This window comes from Rutidosis leptorrhynchoides, chromosome 4 (assembly GCF_046630445.1).
Source record: "Rutidosis leptorrhynchoides isolate AG116_Rl617_1_P2 chromosome 4, CSIRO_AGI_Rlap_v1, whole genome shotgun sequence".
Classification (NCBI taxonomy): domain Eukaryota; kingdom Viridiplantae; phylum Streptophyta; class Magnoliopsida; order Asterales; family Asteraceae; genus Rutidosis; species Rutidosis leptorrhynchoides.
The window spans coordinates 486,642,654-486,660,512 of record NC_092336.1 but is presented as its reverse complement, the minus strand read 5'-3'; the positions used below and the strand labels follow the sequence as shown (position 1 = coordinate 486,660,512).

Here is a 17,859-nt window from a genome sequence, read left to right as displayed (position 1 = left end):
ATTGTGAACAAAGACGGCATTCAAGTGGATTCGGGGAAGATAGAGACGGTGAAGAGTTGGAGACAACCGACTATGCCTACGGAGGTCCGAATTTTTCTCGGATTGGCCGGTTATTATCGTCGGTTTATCCAAGACTTTTCTAAGATCGCTTCTTCGTTGACGAAATTAACAAGGAAGAACGCGAGGTTTAATTAGGAGAACGAGCAAGAAATTGCTTTTAAATTGTTAAAAGAGAAGTTGTGTCAAGCTCCGGTGTTAGTGTTGCCAGAAGGAGTGGAAGACATGACGGTTTATTGTGATGCTTCGTTAAATTGACTCGGGTGTGTTCTAATGCAAAGAGGTAAAGTCATCGCTTATGCCTCTCGACAATTAAAGGAACACGAGACGAGATATCCGACTCATGATCTTGAGTTGTGTAAGACCCAAATATTATCCTTGTATATAAGTGAAGTTACGATACTCGAAGCGGGGTTTTGTTGTATATATTTTAAATCATGGAAGAATTCTGAACTGGGGGAGTCGCGCGCCACGCGGGTATATGGCGCGCCGCGCCATCTGTCTGCGACAGATTCTCCTTTTCTTTTTAATTAGATATTTTGAGGGCATTTTGGTAAAATCACTTTGGGGTCTGAATTTAATGCCTTAGATCAGTTTTGGGAGCTCATTCACTCCATTCACAACCACATTATCTTCTCCAATTCAATTCTAGTGACATAGTGCATTTCTTAAGTGAGAAAGCTTCATTAAAGGGTAAAGGAGGTTGAATCGGGTCTTAGTTCGAGTTCTAAAGTCGTTCATCTAGTCGCTAGCTACGTAGTGATTGTGTTGGTAAGTTCTAAAACCTAGATTCTTACTTTAATTGCATTAAGGGTTAGGGTTTGGGTTAGTGATGCACACAAAACCCACTTGCTAGTAATTTGGGGGTTTTTGGGTGAAATTGGGTCATGAAGACTCAAAGATAACCAATTAGGGTTTTCAAGTATTAAATTATGTTTATGAACTTAAATTGGTTAGTTAAAGTACTAGAACACTTTAATGATATGTAAATAGGTGTTAATTGGGTATGATGACCCAAATGGGTGTGTTGACCTTGAAATGGGTCAAATGAGTCTTTAATGACCTAAGTGGCCTTGCATGTGTGGAAATGAGTTAACTTTGTGACTTAAAAGTGTTTTAAACCTATCTTGGTTAATGATTAGGGTTTTGGTGTGTGTTGACCCAAAATTAGGGTTAATGGTGCAAAATGGGTTGAAATTGCACCTTGAGTCAAAATGGCTTTGGAATGGTGAAAGAATCAGTTGACCAACTTGAGTTTGCGTTTGATAATATGTATAATATGATAGGTGCGTTACATTGAGGTCTTCCAAGCTCGGGTAACTTTTCACAAGAGTTTTGAGGTGAGTGGAATAATTATATGCATAGGTATATAATGTATCTATTTGTTGTAGCGTGAAATGTGAAGTGTCGAGGTGTTAAGACACCACGTCTCACGTGAAGAGTGTAGCATCGAGGTGTTAAGATGCCACTCGGGGTGAAGCATCGAGGTGTTAAGATGCCACCTAGGAGTGTAGTGTCGAGGTGTTAAGACACCACTCCGTAAATTAATGAGTGAAGCATCGAGGTGTTAAGATGCCACTCGGGGTGAAGTGCCGAGGTGTTAAGGTGCCACCATAGGGGTTAGTGGTGCGAGGTGTTAAGTGCCCTAACGGATGTTGTGAACACCGATGGCGTTTTCGCGAGCGCCGTTCCCTTGTACTATTGGTTAACCATGGTTATTTGTATTGTAAGCATATTATATTATTCGAGTCATATTTATATGCGGTTGTTATGCTAGTTTGTGGTATTGGGGAATTATAGCTTGTTATTGTGACGATAAGTTAATTGTGTTTGCTAGCATGTTTGCGGTATTGTGTAAGTGTATGCAAGTAGGTATATTCATATATGTATTCGTATAATTATTGCATTCACTAAGCTTTACTTACCCTCTCGTTGTTTACCTTTTTATAGGTTCAGTTGTGGACAAGGGTTAGGGCATTACCTTGGATTAGAGATCCCGCTTCGTTAGGGGACGCTTTTGGATGTGTTAACTTTTCGGAGTTTGACCGAGACGTGGGTAGTTTAATCCCAAACGCCATGTTCATAGTGTAGTTTGGTACTTAAACTTTTTGGTGGTCGAAACTCATAAATTGTATTAAACTTGTATTTTGGGTCGTGTGGGCCCCGCTTGTAAAACATCATTTTTATGTTTGAATCGTGATAGTTTTACATATTTGAATGTGTGGTTAAAAGTGTGTCGTCTAAAAATGTCGGAAACTAGTCGATCTTTTTCGCATTTGAAACTTTCCGGACAGGCCTGAATGCCGCGCCACGCGGCCATCCTGGCGCGCCACGCCACTTCACTGTACAGCAATTTTTTTTTATTTTGTATTTTCACGTGGTTTGGTCGCGGGTTGGTTTGGGTTGTTACAAGTTGGCGGCGGTTGTGCATGCGTTGAAAATTTGGCGCCATTACTTGTATGGTGTCAAGTGTACGATTTATTCGGATCATAAGAGTTTGAAACACCTCTTTAATCAACGAGATTTGAATTATCGTCAACGTAGGTGGATGGATGTGGTGAAAGATTATGATTGTGAAATACTTTATCATCCGGGCAAGGCGAATGTGGTCGCGGATGCGTTAAGTCGAAAGAGTCATCACCCGGCGTTACGATTGGGATTGTTACGTATGATTATTACTAACGATTTTCTTGAAAAACTCGGTGTGATTCAAATAGAGGCTTACGTTCACAACAAGCATGCGGAGCGAATTGTGTGACAATTGGAGTTCATTACTATGGGCTCGCGTGGTTTGTTGTCTTTTCAAGGAAGAGTGTGGGTGCCTAAGATGGGTGATTACCGACAAGTGCTACTCGATGAAGCACATAAGTCAAAGTATTCCATTCATCCGGGCGCGACGAAAATGTATCTTGATTTAAGGAAAGATTATTGGTGGCCGGGCATGAAACGTGATGTTGTGAAGTATGTTGAGCAATGCGTCACGTGTTTGCAAGTTAAGGCCGAGCACCAAAAGCCGTATGATAAGTTACACCTGTTAGAAATCCCAAAATGGAAATGGGAGCACATTACCATGGATTTCATCACAAAGTTACCTAAAACGGCGAGAACCCAGTTTGATTCGATTTGGGTTATAGTTGATCGATTGACGAAAAGCGCTTTGTTTCTTCCCATTAAAGAAGCAATATCGTCGGAGACCTTGGCTAAGTTGTTTATCAAGGAAGTAATCTCTTGACATGGGGTTCCTATATCTATTATTTTCGGATCGAGATACTCGTTTTACATCTCGGTTTTGGGAAAAGTTTCATGAAGATATGGGTACGCAATTGAAAATGAGCACGGAGTATCATCCTCAAACGGACGGTCAAACCGAACGTACGAATCAAACTTTGGAAGATATGTTACGAGCGTGCATTATTGATTTCGGTGGTATTTGGGATGAGCATTTGCCTTTGGTGGAATTCTCGTACAATAATAGTTACCATACTAGTATTGGGATGCCACCATATGAGATGCTTTATGGGCGTAGATGTCGAACCCCGATTTGTTGGGGTGAAGTAGGACAAAAGAAAATCGGGAGTACCGATTTGGTCTTAGAGATGAATAGAAAGATTGATACGATTCGAGAGCATTTGAAAAAGGCTCAAGATAGGCAAAAGTCGTATGCCGACAAACGTAGACGAACGATCGAATTTCAAGAAGGTGACATGGTGATGCTGAAGGTTTCGCCATGGAAAGGTATTATTCGATTCCGGAAATGAGGAAAGTTAGCTCCTCGGTTTATTGGGCCGTTTAAGGTTTTAGCTCGTGTTGGTGAAGTCGCGTATCGTTTGGAATTACCTGAAGAGCTTGCGGGGATCCATAATACATTTCATGTTTCTCATCTCCGTAAGTGTCTTGCGGATGATTCATCTTGGGTGCCATTAGACGAGATTGAGCTAAATAATAAGTTAGAGTATATCGAGGAATCGATTGCCATACTCGATGAGAAGGTCAAAAGGTTGAGACATAAAGAGGTTAGGACTTTTAAAGTTCAATGGCGTCGTAGTAAGGGTTCCGAGTTTACTTGGGAGCCCGATGAGTTTGTGTTGGTTTATCTTCCTTCTTGTCATGCGGCTTGGATCGCGAGGACGCGCTCTGATTCAAGTGGGGGAGAGTTGTAACATCCCGTTTTCCCGTACGTATCGAAAGGTACTTACTTAATCATTTGTACGTTTATAACTCGTTAGCTTATGCGTAAATGTATGAATATATGTGTAGATATATATATATATATATATATATATATATATATATATATATATATATATATATATATATATATATATATATATATATATATATATATATATATATATATATATATATATATATATATATATATACATATATGTATACTTGATAATGTGTGCATGTATAAGTTTAAACATGGGTTTGGTTAGCGTTAAGTCTTGTGAGACTATTGTTGAAGGCTAGGTGAATATAGGAAGCGGGTTTGGAATGTACAAATTAAATAAAATCGAAAATTGTTTAAGTTGGTCGAGCTGTTCAGATACAGCCTTAGGCCGCACCACGACAATTGGGTCCGCGCCGCGGCATATCAAGCAAATCTGGATCAGAAGTTGGGTTAAAAGGGGTTGTTTTTCCTTCAATACGTCGCGCCGCGACATTTGGGCCGCGTCGCGGCAAATCTGCTGGACAGATTCCGATTTTAGCTCAAATTAAATGACTTTAAGGGGCAAAGTAGTAATTTGGTGTATAAATCTGATGGGAGCATTAAATCCCAACCACTTATCCATTTCATTTAATTTCTCTCCCAAAACTTAAAACCCATTTGGATTAAAAGTGAGATTTGAGAGTGAAGGATTGAGGGTTGATCTTTGGAGCAAGAATTAAAGTTGTTACTTTTGTCTCTAGCTACGCGTTGGTAGTCTCGGTAAGTTCTAACCTTATGATTTAAGTTTTAATTGGTTAATGGCTAGGGTTTTGGTTACTAGAGAATTGTATGACCCATTTGAGGGTAAAATGGGTGAGTTTGGGTTATGTTGTTGTAATGAAACCCTAATAGCCATAATCTAGGGGTTTGGCCTTGTGATTTGAGGTTGTAAGTGTCAATTGGTGTTGTTAGTCACTAATGCACTTTAAGATTTATGAAAGAAGTGTTAGTGGGTAAGTTTGACTTGATTGTGAGTTTAAGTGATATAAAATGGGTCAAAATGTACTAGTTGACCTAATTAGATGAAATGGGTATGGATCACCCTAAGTTTTGTGTTAATTGAAGTTAATAGACTTTAATTCACTAGTCTTAGTGATTAAAGTCGAGTCTTGGCCATTAGTTGTGTATTAAATGTGTACCTATGTATTAGGTACTTTGCTCGAGGTGTACGGAAGCATTTAAATCACCACCGAAGTGTTAAGGTGAGTGGAATAATTATATATGCATGTATATGATTTATTTACTTGTGGGGTATGGGTTAAAGTTCGATGTTGACGATACCATACCCTAAAGTATATTACGTTGTGGATGAGGATTTAAAGTTCGTTGTTGACGATACCTCATACGTATGGAATTAAAGTTCGATGTTGACGATGCCATACGATTATTGTAGTGACGTTGATGAGGGTTTAAAGTTCGTTGTTGACGATACCTCATATGTGAGTTTAAAGTTCGGTGTTGACGATACCACATTAATATAGGTGAATGGGATTTAAGTTCGATGTTGACGATACCATTCGTTGGGCTAGCCTTGAGATCTTGAGTACTACGGATGTTGTGAACATCATCGTTATACTTGTGTTTTAGCATATTGTATTGTTGTGTTATAAGCTATTGTTATACTAGCCTTGTTATCGTGATACTTAGCGTTATACATGTGAAAGGTATGCTAATTATGTAACTAGTATGTATGCGGATTTGGTAAGTGTTTGCAAGTAAGTAGGTTATATATATGTATGTATAATTGTTGCACTCACTAAGCCTTGCTTACCCTCTCGTTGTTTACCATTTTATAGGTTCCGGCTTGGACAAGGGTAAGGGCATACGTTTGGACTAGTGGTCTCCCGCTTATGTTGTCGGGGGGTGCTTTTGGTGTTGGCTCTTCGAAGCTGGCCTAACGTTTTGGGTAGTTTAGCCCCAAACCATGCTCGAGTGTCGTTTGAATTATAAACTATCATTTGTAGTAAGTCAAACTTGTATTAAATTTAATTAATGGCTTTCGTGCCTTTTGTAAACATTTAAATTGATGTACGTTTAAATGGAACTTGTGAAATGGTTTACATATTTAATTGGCGCATAAATGTGTATTATAAAAAAAAAATTATCGTATGGAATGCGGGTTGGGTTGTTTCAAATTCCTTTGAAAGTGCCCTTTTTGATTGCAACCCCAACAAGTAACTTCACTTCTATCTTTCGATGAATTCCTCTTCTTAGACTTCTTCCTACCCTTCTTCTCACCGCGTTCAAATTTCCTACCCCGGTTGTCGGTACTTAACAAAGAACCGGACGTTGATTCTCCCGAGTTTCTCCTACGAGTATCTTCACCAAGAATCAAATCCCTTATAGCTTCAAACGCTAGCTTAGTAGTTCCCGTAGAGCTACTAACCGTGGTAACTGTACGCGACCAACTTTCCGGTAATGATGAAAGCAAGATAAGTGCTTTTAGTTTATCATCAAACTTAAACTCTACCGATTCAAGTCTTGAAACGATATTATTAAATTCATTGATATGATCTGTTGCACTCGTACCTTCCTTCATCTTAGTATTGAACAATTGACGCATGAGAAATACCTTATTTGTAGCGGTAGGTTTCTCATACATGTTAGAGAGTGCTTTCAAGCAAGCAAACGTCGTCTTCTCATTCACAACGTTGTATGCAACGTTCTTAGTAAGTGAAAGACGAATAGCACCCAAAGCTTGACGATCCAAAAGCGTCCAATCGGCATCTTCCATGCTTTCGGGCTTGGTCTCTAACAAGGGTTGGTGTAGCTTCTTTTGATACAAGTAATCTTCAATTTGCATCTTCCAAAAGCCAAAGTCTCTCCCATCGAATCGGTCGATTCTAAACTTTCCATCTTCCGCCATTGTTCCCTTAACGAAACCTTGTGCTCTGATACCAGTTGTTAGTTTATTAGGACTCAAACAACGCTAATAATTCTACATGATTACTAGCCGAGTAGTGATTCTATCAAGATCACTCAAACCCACTTAATGAACGAAAGATAATAAATGCGAAAAATAAATCGACACAAGATATAACGTGGTTATATGCAATCGTTGTGATTGCTTTAGTCCACGGACCAACTAGAGATCGTTTCTTTACTGAATATTTGAGAGTGGTGTGTTACAATTGCATACAATGAGTTCAATTTATAGGAGAAGTAAAAAACACAAGTGTATCAACTTGATCATCTTCATGGAATCATCATGGACAAGTTGTAAGGCTTTACACCCATGCTATGGCATGATCACAGCCATAAATGGTGGACAAAAGCAGCCAAGCATGCACCTAAAGTGCAAGTGGACTCAATCAAGAACAGAACTTTTGGTTGCAACTTGAGCAAGTGGCAGGCAGCAAGGGATGCGCCGCATCTGAAGGTGATGCGCCGCATCCCTTCAATTTCTACGACAGAAATTAAGAACCAGCAGCAGATGCGCCGCATCTCTGCCCTTTGATGCGCCATATCAGCCCAATGCTCCGCATCCAAAACCTTCGAACTATTTTGCTCAATGAATGTGCCACATCTGCCTATGATGCGCCGCATCACTTCCCTTTTTCAGTTTTCTTGTTGTTTAAACGTCTCCACACTCCAACACCGTTAACAACATCTTTCGCGACAATGATATAAGGATATGGAATTGCGACATCATTTGTAACCTAAGTTGTTAAAAGTTAGCCAAGTTAGCCACTAGGGTCGGTTTCTAGAACTTAGAGACATAAATACGAGATGTAAAAAAAAAACCCCATAGACTCTAAAAAATAATATAAGTTTTTTTTTTTTAAATAAGCCCTATGAGCCTAGCTAGAGTGTTAGTGGACTCTTATTTCATTTTTATGGGACTTTTAATTAATAGTTTTTGAGCCTATTGTAATTCGTCTTTGTTATAATAATAATAATAATATAGATATGGATAGTCAATTTTGGTGTATACATATAGTCAATTTTGGTACACAAAGTATGTATTTTTATATTGAGATTTTAGGCTATAAATACTCATGAATGCAAGCATTAAACTTGCACCATTTCTCACACTTACAAAGTGTTTCTTTCTTTCTCTCCATTATCATCTTTGTTCTTACACTTCATTATTAGTATTCTAAATCAAGAATCAAATCACTAAAGGTAGTTATAAGCCTACTGAATTATAACATCAAGAATCAAACCACTAAAGGTAGTTATAAGCCTACTGAATTATAACATCAAGAATCAAACCACTAAAGGTAGTTATAAGCCTACTGAATTATAACACGTTATCAGCACGATAATCTTAATACTAAATATGGTTGGCTCTGCCACCAAAATGATATATGGTCGGTTATACCACCAAAATGATATATGGTCGGTTATACCACCAAAATGATATATGGTCGGTTATACCACCAGAATGATATAGGTCGGTTATACCACCTGAAAAAATATATGGTCGACACTGTCGCCAAATTTTTCATTTATGTTTACTAATATTTATATTTTTGTTATATAACATTTATTTATGATTGCTTACACATGGTCGACACTGTCACCTACTTATCATTTATGTTATATTAAATTTATGTTTAATGTTTATATACTTATGAATATAAATTGACTCTAATTTATCATGATGTTTGTTTTAATTTTTGATAATAGAAAATGTCGAATCTGGAAAAGCTTAAATTTACTCCTTTAGAATCAACTGGAAACAACTACATGCCATGGGTTATAAAAGTAAAAATGCATCTTAAATCAATGGGCATTCTTGAAACCATAAATGAAAACAACACTTGTTCTGAAAAAGAACAAGCTACGGCATGTTGCTTTATTCATCAACATATTGATGAATGCTTACAAAATAATTATGTGACTGTAGAAGATCCCCATGTTTTATGGGAAGGTCTCAAAAGCAGATTCAATAATCAAAGAGAAATTTTACTTCCAGCTGCAATGGAACAATGGAGAACATTAAGGTTCCAAGACTTTAAGAAAGTAAATGAATACAGCTCAGCTCTGTATAATACATGTTCACAACTTAAATTCTGTGGACATGAAATTAGTGATGCAGACATGATGGAGAAAACTTTCTCCACAATGAATGCTGCAAACATCACAGTGCAAAGAAATTTGAGAATGCTAAAGTTCAAAACATATCCTGAACTTAATTCATATCTCTTAGTTGCAGAGCAAAATGATGAGCTATTAATGAAAAATCAGCAATCCCGTCCTACTGGTACACTTGCAATCCCTGAAGCAAATACTGCAAATAATTATAAACAGGGACAAGGACGCGGGCAAGGTCGTGGTTATAATAACCATCACCATCATCATGCCAAAAGCCATAACTATGGTAGAAACCATCCTTATGGTAATGGTAATGGGCGTGGACGTGGTCGTGGTCGTGGCCGTGGTGGTCAAAGAAATAGTAATCCACGAAAATATAAATATCAACCACAAAACAAGCCCATTAAACAAGATGTTGAAGAAAATTCTTCTAAAAATTCTGAAGAATCTTGCTACAGATGTGGTAGAATGGGCCACTGGGCTAATACTTGCCGAACATCTAAACATCTTGTTAAGATGTATCAGGATTCGCTGAAAGGTAAAGAAAAGGAAGTAAATTTTGTGGATAATATTGATCCAACAGTCACTGAGAAACCATCTGATTTATATGAAGATTTCTTGAATGTTTAAGTTGTGTGTCTTTTGAAAAATAAACGATTTAATATCGTCTGTCTTTGTCATTATGTTTGCTAAATGTTTCAGTACTATCTATTTGCGTTTAAAATATTGTGTAATATTAATGTACTCACTATTTATTTCTTATATATGAAGTTCAATATGAATTTTGCTGGAATACAACATCAATCAAGTGGTGGAGATCTCTGTATAGCAGACAGTGGAACTACACACACTATACTTAAATCCGAGAAATATTTTATTGATCTAAAACCAACGGAAGGAACTATACATACAATATCAGGACCTGCTAACTTGATAAAAGGGATAGGAAAGGCAAATTTCATACTACCAAATGGTACAAAATTTTTAATAAATGATGCCTTATTTTCTCCCAAATCAAGCAGAAATTTATTGAGTTTCTCCGACATATACCTTAACGGGTATGATTATCAGTCAGTGACAACAGAAAATGAGAAATATTTAAGTATCACTGACAAGAGTCATGTGGTTGAAAAACTGCCAAGACTTAGTTCTGGATTACATTATACACATATAAATGTACCAGAAATACATATGGTAGTTAACGAAAAATATATTGATCCTGGTGTATTCAGTTTATGGCATAACAGATTAGGCCATCCAGGATCAACAATGATGAAAAGGATTATTGAATGTACTCATGGACATCCACTAAAGGATAGAAAAATCCATCATGATACAATGGTTCCATGTACATCTTGCTCTCTTGGAAAATTGATAACTAGACCCTCACCACTTAAGGTTGAGAAAGAATCACCAATGTTTCTTGAAAGAATTCAAGGTGATATATGTGGACCAATTCATCCACCATGTGGACCATTTAGATATTTCATGGTTCTAATAGACGCATCTAGCAGATGGTCTCATGTTTGTCTGTTATCAAGCCGTAATGTGGCATTTGCAAAATTTCTTGCCCAAATTATTAAATTGAGAGCTCATTTTCCTGATTACACCATTAAAAGGGTGAGACTTGATAATGCTGGTGAATTTACATCTCAAGCATTTAATGACTATTGCATGTCTATAGGAATTGTTGTTGAACATTCTGTTGCTCATGTGCATACACAAAATGGTTTAGCCGAGTCATTGATTAAACGTTTACAGTTAATCGCTAGACCATTGATAATGAGAACAAAACTCCCTGTATCTATATGGGGTCATGCAATTTTACATGCTGCTGCATTGATTCGCATCAGACCAAGTGCAAGTCATAAATATTCCCCCCTACAACTTGCTTTTGGTCAAGAGCCAAATATTTTCCATCTTAGAACATTTGGTTGTGCAGTGTATGTTCCAATTGCGACACCACAACGTACAAAAATGGGTCCTCAAAGGAGGTTGGGAATATATGTTGGATATGAAACATCTTCAATATTAAGGTATATTGAACCTATGACAGGTGACGTTTTTACAGCACGTTTTGCTGATTGTCATTTTAATGAAACATTGTTCCCTAGATTAGGGGGAGAAATGAAAAATAAAGAAAATGATGTTTCATGGTGTGAACCTCAATTAAAGTATCTTGATCCTCGCACAAAAGAATGCGAGACAGAAGTTCAAAAGATAATGCATATACAAGAACTTGCAAATCAATTGCCTGATGCATTTACAGATACAAAAACGGTGACAAAATCATATATACCAGCAGTAAATACTCCAGCTCGAATTGAAATTCCAAAAGCTGGCAATAACGTCACTCATGAATCTTTGCCACGTCAGAAACGTGGAAGACCAATCGGTTCAAAGGATAAAAATCCTCGAAAAAGAAAATCAGCTGATAATGAAGTAAAAGAAAGTGTTCAAGAAGAACCACAAATCAGTACTCCTACTGCAGAGGAGATTGATGATGTCAATACAGAAATTGCAATCAATTATGCATATTCAAAAATATTATGGAACCGAAATGAAATGAAAAATCTTGATGAGAAATTTTCATTTAATGTTGCATATGACATCATGAATAATGATGATGATCCAGAACCAACATCTATGGTTGAATGTCAAAATAGACATGATTGGGCTCAATGGAAAGAAGCAATACGAGCTGAATTAGAATCACTCAATAAAAGAAAAGTTTTCGGATCCATCATTCTCACTCCTAAAGATGTGAAACCTGTAGGATACAGATGGATTTTTGTCCGAAAAAGAAATGAGAAAAATGAAGTTACAAGGTATAAAGCTAGACTTGTAGCTCAAGGTTTTTCTCAAAGACCGGGAATTGATTATGAAGAAACTTATTCTCCTGTTATGGATGCAATTACTTTTAGGTACTTAATCAGTCTGGCAGTTTCTAAAAATTTAGAAATGCATCTCATGGATGTTGTGACTGCTTATCTATATGGATCACTTGATAGTGATATATATATGAAGATACCTGAAGGATTTAAGGTACCAGAAGCATCAAATGCAAAACCCAAAGAAATGTATTCGATTAAATTACAAAGATCTTTATATGGGTTAAAACAATCGGGACGTATGTGGTATAACCGATTAAGTGATTACTTGATAAGCAAAGGGTATACAAATAATCTTACTTGCCCTTGTGTTTTCATTAAGAAAACAACATCCGGATATGTGATCATAGCTGTTTATGTTGATGTTCTTAACATCATAGGTACAAATAAAGAGATCCATGAAGCCATTCAACTTCTAAAGAAAGAATTTGAAATGAAAGATCTCGGAAAAACCAAGTATTGCCTTGGTTTACAAATTGAGCATATGCCTAATGGTTTACTTGTACATCAAACAACATATACTGAAAAGATTTTGAAACGTTTCAATATGGACAAGGCAAAACCATTAAGTACTCCTATGGTTGTTAGATCACTCAATGTTGAAGCTGATCCATTTCGTCCATGTGAAGATCAAGAAGACATTCTTGGACCAGAAGTACCATATCTTAGTGCAATTGGAGCTCTTATGTATCTTACAAATTGTACAAGACCTGACATTTCTTTTGCAGTTAATTTGTTGGCAAGGTTCAGCTCTGCTCCTACCAAAAGACACTGGAATGGGATCAAACACATATTTCGATACCTTCGAGGAACTACTGATTTAGGATTATTTTATTCTAACGAATCAAAACAAGATTTGGTTGGTTATGCAGATGCAGGTTATTTATCTGATCCACATAAAGCTAAATCTCAAACTGGATATGTATTCCTAAATGGAGGTACTGCAATATCATGGCGTTCTCAAAAACAAACACTTGTTGCTACATCGTCAAATCATGCCGAAGTGATTGCATTACATGAAGCTACTCGAGAATGTTTTTGGTTGAGATCAATGACACAACTCATTACTGATTCTTGTGGACTAGAACGCGATAAAAGTCCAACAACTATCTTTGAAGATAATGCAGCTTGCATAGCACAGATGAAAGAAGGGTATATCAAAAGTGACCGAACAAAACACATACCACCTAGATTCTTCTCATACACTCAAAATCTCATTAAGGACAACCAGATTGAAATGAGATATGTGCAATCTAGCAAAAACTCTGCTGATCTTTTCACGAAAGCACTTCCAACTGCTATTTTCAGAACACACGTTCATAACATTGGCATGAGACATGTTCAAAAGATGTAACAGCTGAAGCGATGTCTACTTGAGGGGGAGTCAACTCCATGCTGCACTCTTTTTCCCTTAGCTAAAGTTTTTTTCCCACTGGGTTTTCTTTAGCAAGGTTTTTAACGAGGCAGTAATTTATAGTTGATCTTCAACAAAATAAAATTGCTATCCAAGGGGGAGTGTTATAATAATAATAATAATATAGATATGGATAGTCAATTTTGGTGTATACATATAGTCAATTTTGGTACACAAAGTATGTATTTTTATATTGAGATTTTAGGCTATAAATACTCATGAATGCAAGCATTAAACTTGCACCATTTCTCACACTTACAAAGTGTTTCTTTCTTTCTCTCCATTATCATCTTTGTTCTTACACTTCATTATTAGTATTCTAAATCAAGAATCAAATCACTAAAGGTAGTTATAAGCCTACTGAATTATAACATCAAGAATCAAACCACTAAAGGTAGTTATAAGCCTACTGAATTATAACATCAAGAATCAAACCACTAAAGGTAGTTATAAGCCTACTGAATTATAACAGTCTTCGTTATTTCAGTTATGTTTTTATAATTCCCGTGTTTCTCAAAACTTCAATTGTGTTTGAACATATAAAAATTGAACTTATTAATCCATCTCCTTATTTCTGCTCCGGGCCTCCCAGTTAGTCACAATTGACAACTTTGTTTATCTTGTCGCTAAACACGTTTATAAATCATAAATGAATGTATCCTTGTAACTAAAGCATGATTAAAAAAATCGATAAGCAAATATAATCGAGGACTTTCATCAATGATGAAAGAGCAAATGAAAATATATAAAAGAAACAAAACTTCGGCAAGCCTCGCAACCAGAAAATGAAGCTAAACCTTAAGCTAGCTTAGAAACTACCAAGAGATGAGCCGAGCTATCCCGACAAAAGGGGCAAACCACATCAGAAAACAAAAACGAATGCATACCAAACTATAACAAGACAAACAACTACAACAAACAAAAAGAGACCAAAACATAACCGAAACTAGCCAACAAATAATACAAATATAGTGGAATAGATTGAACAGAAAATCATGGCAACCCAAATTTGTCTACATCGATTGAAGCTTTGTTTCCCCTCACATCCGACCTTAACAACTCGTCTTCAACCGTCGCGAAACTCAAAGATTTGCCCGATCGATTATGTTACGAGTAATCCTTCGTCGATCCAAAGACAAGGAAGAAGACCCTACTAGTTTTCCTTCGACCAATAGTTGACGGAACAACAGCCTTAAATAGAAAACTTTAATATTGACCAACGATTCCTCACCAACACTAACATCACATCCGCTACATCCTCGTCCTCACCAACACTAACATCCTCTACATCATCGTCCTCGAGCGATTAAGATTTAAGAATCGTTAATCTTCTTAGCTTCCTTAACATTTTTTTCACCGAACCAATATCCAAGTATCCAACTCTCGAGATGGCTAGAGCCGTCAACCGAGCAACCATGACAATTTTGGCACCACACGACAAACAATTGGAGGAATTAAAGCGTTGTGAGACATTATGTGGGGTATATTAATTAGTTTCTAGAATTGTTATCTGATAACCAGATAATAACATATTTATTAAATCTGCAAATATTATTATGAACTTTTGTACATACAATAATACAACTACATGTTGCCTAAATAATTTGTTGGACATTTACACACTTGTAAAGTTGGGACATGTTTTGATGGATTGATTGAACCAAAAAGCGTAACAATTTTTAAACGATATCAGATTTTGCCATCATCATATATATTACAAAGCAAAAAGGGGATGATTCAAAAGCTTCCATACTTTTATATCGTCAAGTTTTAAAAGGTCAACTAGATTAAAAAGGAAGAGATCCATCCATCAACTTTCCCCGTATACAAGGAAGTACAACTCAAGAAACCTTTTTGTATCTTTTGAAAGTTAAAAATATAAATATAAATTTCAAATCAAGTTCCAAATAAAAACTCATTTATTTACAAAGTGCATACATAATTATTACATTTCCTGTTTGAAACCTAAAATAAAACTTAACAAAATCGAACATTAAAATACAAACATTTAACTTCAATTCTAATAAATTATATTGGTAATCAACTATAACTACTGTTGATAATTCTGTTTAACAGTAAGAAAGTAATTTTCCGGACAAAAAATTAAGTTGACAGAAACATAAACTATCAAAAGCCTAAAACAATAGCATCAAAAGAATTTAAAAAGACAGATTAGAAGAAAGATAACTAAAGGACATACTATATATAACACGGAGCAAGTAGTATCCACAACCAAATTAACTTGCAAAATGTAAGCTAATCAATTAAAAACATTGTTAACTAAACATAACTAAAATAGATCATAACTTCTTAACTAACTAGTTAATATTTCAATGTTTTTTCATCAAGTACTTGAACCCAAAATTAACATAGAATTCATCAAAAAAACACAAAATAACTAAATTATTTTAAGCATTCTGAAGTCTAGCAGTTGCATACAAACCAACAAAATCTTGAAACTGAAAAACATCTCCAAACACACTCTCTTGATGACTCTCAATTTCCACCGGCTGATGACTGTAAAACGGCAACCCACCACCACCGCTAACACCGGCGTTACACCCATGGTCAAAGTCAAACTGATTGAGATGACCACAACTCCCATTAAATGAAAACCCATTATTATTATTAGGGTTTTCTAAAAACAAACCAAAAGGGTTTGTTTCAACACCAGTCCTTTTCACCTCCCGAACCGGGTCCGGTCCAGCTTTAGTTTTAAGCTCCGGTTTAGGATAAAAACCGGACAACACGTCATCTAACAAACCAGAATGATCCGGTTCGGAAGGGAAAAACTCCTTAAGTTGCACCTCCTGATTGACCACCGTCGTGGTACAACTCTTCGAAGGAGAAGCCGTACAACTCGACAAAGCAGAACTAGAAGCCAAACCCGAACCCGAACCGGAGCTAAAGAAATCATGAAAAAGTAAGGAATTAAGCGGAGCACCGTTCCTCTGTAACGAAGGTACATGGACGTTACTGTAGGTAGAAGAATTAAACGGCAGCGTTTGATTTTTATTGTAAGAAAAAGGATTGATGTTAAGAAAGTTGCTTTGATCAGATAAGGGTGGTGGGTAAATGAAATTAGTTCTAGCTTTAGTACCACGCATGGCACGTGCGGCACAATCGTAAGCACATGCAGCTTCTTCAGCTGTATCAAAGGTACCAAGCCAACGACGTTCTTTGGAATGTGGGTCCCGTATTTCGGCGGCGTAACGGCCCCATGGACGGCGTCGGACACCGCGGTATCTAACGGAAGTGTTGGTGTTAGTGTTTGTGTTGGTTTCTTTAACGGCGAGTCGTTTGTTTGTGGTTATTGGGGTGTTGTTTGTGGGACGTTTTTGTAGTGTTGAAGATGGGGTTTGAAAGAATAAGTCAGCTGGTTCTTGCGATGGTGTGTAACCTGCAAGTCTTCTCATGGCTTCTTCCATTTTTTGTAATTTTTGAGAGAATGTTTTCGTTGCCAGTAAACGGTGAATTTTGGAATGTGAGGGATGTGAAGGTGCTATTTATAGCTGGAGAGCGTTGAGTGAAGGGTTGTACTTTGTGTTTGGAATGTAGTAAATGAAAGAAAAAAATGTGTTCTACTCTCACAAAGTTGGACTCGGATCTAGGGGATCTCGTTTGAACATTTATGGGAAGATCTCCTCCGAGAAATCTCGTACGTTAATTTATGTGACCTTTTATTTTTTCTTAATATAAATATATAAAAATAAATAAATATATGTATGTCGATATACATTTTTACGAAATTTTAAAAGAAAATCAGAGAAATAAGTGAGAAAATCCAAGATTTTATGAGAAAAATTCTAGAATCGTGACTTGAATAAGTTTGCCTCCGTTGACCTAGAAATCTCGAGAGATGGAAATCTCGAGAGATGGAAATCTCATCTCGGTTGCCTTCCAAAAACGGGAGATCTCAAGAATAAATAAAGAGATTTACAACACTACTCCCTCGTCCACATTTCCATTGTGAGGATCATTTTAACTATGCACTTTCTATTTCAACTAATTAGAAATAATTATTTTAGTGAGAAATTTTTTTTATTAAGTGGTGGATAATGATATTAGTGAAATTTTTTAAAGTGTGTATAAAAAAAGTAAGTAAACATTTGTAATATGACGAAAGTAGTATATATGAATGTACGATATATATGCTACTTCCGTCCCAAATTAATAGTCATGCTTTGACTTTATTTCTTCAACTTTAAATAATTTGTTATGTTATATAATAATTAATGAAAAGT

At 36.5% G+C, this 17,859-nt stretch overlaps 1 protein-coding gene across 1 annotated transcript; it reads right to left on the bottom strand.

The window, feature by feature from the left end:
- Positions 1–16,023: 16,023 nt before the first annotated feature.
- Positions 16,024–17,043, bottom strand: LOC139904462 (ethylene-responsive transcription factor ESR2-like). Its single transcript, XM_071886384.1, has one exon. The coding sequence runs from the start codon at positions 17,041–17,043 to the stop codon at positions 16,024–16,026; it is 1,020 nt and encodes a 339-aa protein (XP_071742485.1).
- Positions 17,044–17,859: the final 816 nt, after the last annotated feature.